Here is a 5,538-nt window from a genome sequence, read left to right as displayed (position 1 = left end):
GCCTGACATGTTTTGCCAATATTTGCTCACAAAACTGTTTGAACTTAAACCGACCATGTCTTATAATAGTTTTGGAATGTTTTGGCCATCAGCATGACATTTTGGAGTCTTTTCCTATCGATATGGTTATGGATTGATATGGTATAAAAGAATATCTGTAGAATGTGCCTGGCTACCATATGGCAACCGATTTAAAACATCAGTTATCATCAAACTTGGTATTTTTAAACACAAAACTTTGAAATAAGCAATGTTTCAGTCAAAACCATGATTTCTTTGCCTAAACCAGACTACAATGCATTCAGGGAATCCAATATGGCCTCCATTGGCGCAAACGCGGCATTTAATTTTCACTTTTTTTTACAATTTCGTTAGTGTCTGGGTACTTTTTCGATAGTTCCCTCATGAACAAATTAAATGAGAAACATTGATAAAATCACAATAAAAATTCATTGGGTGTCACTTTTGGTAGAAACAAAATCACATATAGGAACAATTACAAACAATGAAGATTTTACCACAAACAAAAGTGAAATAATATAACGTCCTCTTCCGGTTAATGTCAATGCCAAAGTTGTGTTTAGTTTGATTGGTAATGGTCCATGCACTGGTTGTTCCAAATCTGAAGGTATTTTAATAAATTAAACACAATGTAGACATTTTGGCCAAATACCATTTTGACGAAAAATAGCCTAGATATTTATTACATCGCCTTTCTGTGGTTGCCTTCGTGCTACCATCTTGGTAGATTATTGGCCATAAAACATTTCTGCCAAATTTAAGGGAAAGTGGCAGTTGCATATTGAAAATAAAATGGGAAAGCTATTGTGGTTTTGTGGTACAACACTCTCAATTTAGACTTCGACGAAATCATTCATTTCAGAAAGGCAGATCCGTCACTCGAATCTGTCAAAGGACGGATTCGTCATAGAATATGTGGAGTTTTACACCACAGTCTTCAATACATTGTACATCAAATGTTGTCTACGAGCAATGATTTGCATTCAATGAGAAGTTTAAAGAAAAGCATGTCAAACTTGATCAGAATAAAGATTGAGGATATAAAATCTTCACATACTTCACATGGTAAATGTGTAAATCTGACCTCAACATTTGTCTCTAAGCTTGCCCCATTTTTTTTCCATATTTATGTATTTCCTTTTTATTTTTTTGTGTTCCTTTACAGATGAAGATTTGCGTGATAACCGCTCTTTCAATCGCACTCCTTCTGGGTAACTCTGTCAAGCTCCGAGCTTCCGTTACTGGGCCGGTTCCCTCGGACGGTGATGGTCCTGTGTCTCAGGTGTGTCAGCAGTGCTGCCAGGGACCTGCTGCCATACCCGGCATACCAGGTCTGCCTGGACCAGCAGGGCAGATGGGGCCGTACGGTCAGCCGGGGTCAAAGGGCGTTGCAGGTCAGCAAGGTCAAAAGGGTGAGATTGGCCCTATTGGCCCTATGGGTGAGCGAGGAGCACCTGGGAACATTGGGTCTAAAGGTGATGATGGGATTGGCCTGCCCGGCAAGATAGGTCCGAGAGGCCCACCGGGTCTTGTTGGAGCAGCCGGTCAGGCTGGTGTCAAAGGTCAGAAGGGTGAGCCAGGGGAGACACCAGACGAATCCAACCAGCGGGTAGCATTTACTGTGGTGAGGACGAGCAACTCGGATAAATCTACGAGTCACGATACCCGTTTGCCCTTCCAGCAGACCGAGACGCTTCTGCAGGGTACCAGCTTCAATCTCGAGACCGGCACGTTCACGTGTACTGTGCCGGGCACCTACGTGTTCATGTTTTCTGTGTGCAAAGATTATGACACTAGCATTACTGCATACATTCATCTTCGAAAAAATAACGATTGGGTTGCCTCTGGCCAAAGCTATGATACAAGTAGCCATGAGCAAATGTCTGGAAGCGCGGTGCTGGTTTTGCAGCGAGCAGACACGGTGTATCTGACTTTTCGCGGTAGTGCGTTAAGTGATTCCACCTATCACTACACCTCATTCAGTGGCTTCCTCCTTTACCCCGAATAGACAAACAGTCGGTCACTACTCCGAGTAATTGTGAAATTGAAACTATTTCGATATTATATAAATTAGTTTTACATGCATATTTTGGTACAGACTGTTATTAGCGCATTCGTAGATCAATTTTACGGTATTTGATTCACGAAGGGTCTTTGATGGTACTTCATTGTAGCGCTGCATGTCTATAGGTGTCATCAATAATATGTTTAATATACTTATTAAATAAACTAAAATAATTATATTCTGTTTGCAACGTTGGTATACACATGTAATAATTGGAAATGGAAGAGTCACAACACATCCTGTATCGTAATGGTCGCCATTTTTGTGTGAATAAGGCAAATATTACATATTTTGTAAATGAGGAGATATTTCTGTAATTCACATGCATTCTGGCCATTTCCCCCCATTCTTTGCATAAAACCAATTCAAAGTCTGACAAGGCAGCCGATGATCAGTTTACAAAAAGCGTCAACATTTGTCCTCGTAAGCATGTCTTCAGACACCGGCTCAAAACTGATTTTCCAATAAAATATGTCTCGTCCATACTTCAATTAATTGAAAAAGGTGTGTTTAATCCTATATTCTTTTTTTTTTTGAATTGCACAACATGACCCGGAACATTCTGAAATTTCGGACACCATAATTTACTTATTTCTCACCTCCCATGTTAATAAGAAATTCAAGTATTTTAATTACATTTGCTTATCACAGCTCATTTCAGTTTATTTCTTATAAAGAAATAAGTATCTATGATTTAATTACAATGTTGGTTGTTAAAGGTAACAATATCACAAGGAGACAAAAAAAACCACTTGTGTTTGTATTAAAGCCTGTTGCTACAGTACAGTTGATTATAATCGCTCTGTTTACAACACGAAGTAATGTGATACGCATCGAATATAACTGTACTCAGAAAATGCAAATAGTTATTGAAAACTCCAGCTTTTGATAATGTAAAAAACTACATGCTTCTTTTTTAAATTTCTTTCTTAAACTCTTTCGACTGGACTTTATGTATGTTTCCAAACACTTTCATAATACTGTATTTACTGTTTTTTTAATCGAATTCACAGAAAAGTAAAAGTACAAGGACATACTTGAATCATTGGTCGTTGTCATGAACGATCGAATCCCAAATTTGCCTCTCATAAACACATTTTCTGAAGATGCTCATGGTAAAAAAATAATACATTTATCGCTGTAGTTTCGATATTAAAATAGTTAATGCAGACAAAATCAAATTGTGTGTGTTTTGAGTGTCGGGATGATTCAACTTGGGACTGGGGTTAAGTTCAGGCGCAGATTCGTTTGAGGGTGGGTGGGGTTTGATGATGGGTGGGGGTTGAAGATAAATGGGTTATTAAGCGTGTGTATGGCCCGAGGTGGGTGGGGTTGAGTAGGGGCGGGATCAAGGGTTGGCGTTGGTTGTGGTGAGCTTGTCTTACATACGCAGTGTGGACTTCCGAACAAAAGACGTCCACATAATGTAGGTAGCAGCGACGAAGTGTGGACTTGCCCACGTCCACACAGTTTTTTCCCCATTTCTAGAAAACAGGTTTAGAGGCATTTTTGGGTTAGGTTTATTTGTAGCAGAATGAAGAGAAACACTAAAGGGAATCATTGAAAAAAAATTGGGTTGTAAGAGTTTTCACAGTTTGAGAAAAATGAGTTTTTCCACTGGTGTTCCTTAACTACACGAAAAGAAAGGAAAGTCCACACTAGGTATGTGAAACAAGTCTGGGTGTGTGTGTGTGTGTGTGGGGGGGGGGTATGATGATGCTTTAGGGTATAGATGTTGATACAGATGTTTGGATGTAGGGTGGGGTGATTGAGGGTGAGTTAAGGGCAGGCGTTCAACGAGATTGAGGCGGGGTGGTTGGCGATTGGTATGAGAGTGAGACGGGTAAGAGTGGATGGGTAAGAGTTGTACCGGAGTCCCCATTATTCCAACCTCATCAAAATCACTCGCATATGTGGCAGAAGTGGGGGAGTGGGTATTGTCTCTTTTGAAGTTTGTTTTGTCTTTTTTCACATTATTTTGGACACCTCGCTACAGAGGCGTTTGAATTGTGGCCCTCCATTTCCAGAAACATTCCAACGCCATTGCGACTGTCAATGCTGATGTGGATGCCTGCAGCTGTGCCCCCTCCTCTCTTCCCTCCCACTTATTTTAATTCTGCCAACGCCCGTTTTGTGAAAAGAAAGTTACAGATAAGTCGCGACATTATGTTAACTCATGTAAAAGTTCGAGCAGTTCGAGTACTACTATAGCACTAAGGCAGACTGGCGATGCATATCCATTTGTTTTGGTGTACTGTTAAATCCTGTACTTGACTTGCATCTTGAACATCGCAGCCCCGACATGGTACGGTCCAAGTCTGCATTGAGAATCATGTTATCTCCCATGCAGCCGATACCATCCGAAGAATTAGCTCCAAACCCGTTACCGCTAACGAGGACACAAGTCCAGGACTGACCGTGTTGCAGTAGGAGAAGCCAGGCACGTGTATTGACATGGGATCGGGACGAGACAGGATTTAGATCTGGGAGGAAAAATTAGACTGATGAGTCCTGGTATTTATACGAACAGGGAAGCTAGTGTAATTATGACTGAATTATGAAAGTAACAGAAAGGTCAACTAACTGTGAACAGATTATCTTTTACGACTTTTCAAAGAGTGAAAATTCATCCTTATTTTATCTATATCCCGCGGAAACTAAGGACAAGACGATATAAAGTGAAATTTATTCAATCGAATATATCAAAGCAGTAACTCGAATCCCGACTAGAGTGCCCTTTTCGTATTTCAATCTGAAGAGATGTTCATAGACATGGAAAAATTTTGGGTCTAAACCATCTGGCCCCCAGGTCTTTGTAAACAAGAGAGTTAGGCCTACCTGGAGTCATGTTATGTATCTTATTATATAATCTCTCGGTTGTGATCCTGTTAACTCGACCACAGAACCAGACTTTCAGCTCCTCTTGCCTCATCATTATCATTCTGGCCCATACCAAGGTTACCAATTTTAATGTAAAACTTTCCTGTCGATACAAAGATATAGTAATGAACCAGTGTTTTGTTTTTTAAAGTAATATAAAATTTCATCCGACTGGAACTGGGAATATCAATTACATTTAAAATGAAATGCTGTCCAATATATTTTCTACGCGAGTGATTTACTTTTCGAACCTATACAACCTGTATATCTTTCACCGTGTAATCGTCTGGTTATCTAGTCTCAGGGAGCTCAATTGATTGAACAACAGCGACAACAATCGCTTACAATAGCTTGAAAACAATTGTCTGTAGGCCTATATTAGCGGTCTCCCGATTTGTAAAAAGATCGACTCTCAGAAATATCAGCTCAGTAGGTGATCGGGCTACAGATTCAAACCCCTGTATATTCAGTTTCTTCTTTAATTTTCGTACGACATCTAGGGAGATTCCAACTGTAGTTGGATATTCGTCCCATTCATGGAATCGTCCTAAACATAGTTGGCACCATTGCTG

At 40.1% G+C, this 5,538-nt stretch overlaps 1 protein-coding gene across 1 annotated transcript; it reads left to right on the top strand.

Moving 5' to 3' along the window:
* The first annotated feature begins 1,186 nt into the window (after positions 1–1,186).
* LOC119744364 (collagen alpha-1(X) chain-like) lies at positions 1,187–2,029 on the top strand. The gene has a single exon (XM_038220245.1). It carries the CDS (start codon positions 1,187–1,189, stop codon positions 2,027–2,029), a length of 843 nt encoding a protein of 280 aa, XP_038076173.1.
* Positions 2,030–5,538: the final 3,509 nt, after the last annotated feature.

Source organism: Patiria miniata, unplaced genomic scaffold (genome assembly GCF_015706575.1).
Source record: "Patiria miniata isolate m_02_andy unplaced genomic scaffold, ASM1570657v1 HiC_scaffold_7, whole genome shotgun sequence".
NCBI classification, from domain to species: Eukaryota; Metazoa; Echinodermata; class Asteroidea; order Valvatida; family Asterinidae; genus Patiria; species Patiria miniata.
The sequence above is the reverse complement of the archived record's forward strand: the minus strand, read 5'-3'. Positions and strand labels throughout refer to the sequence as shown.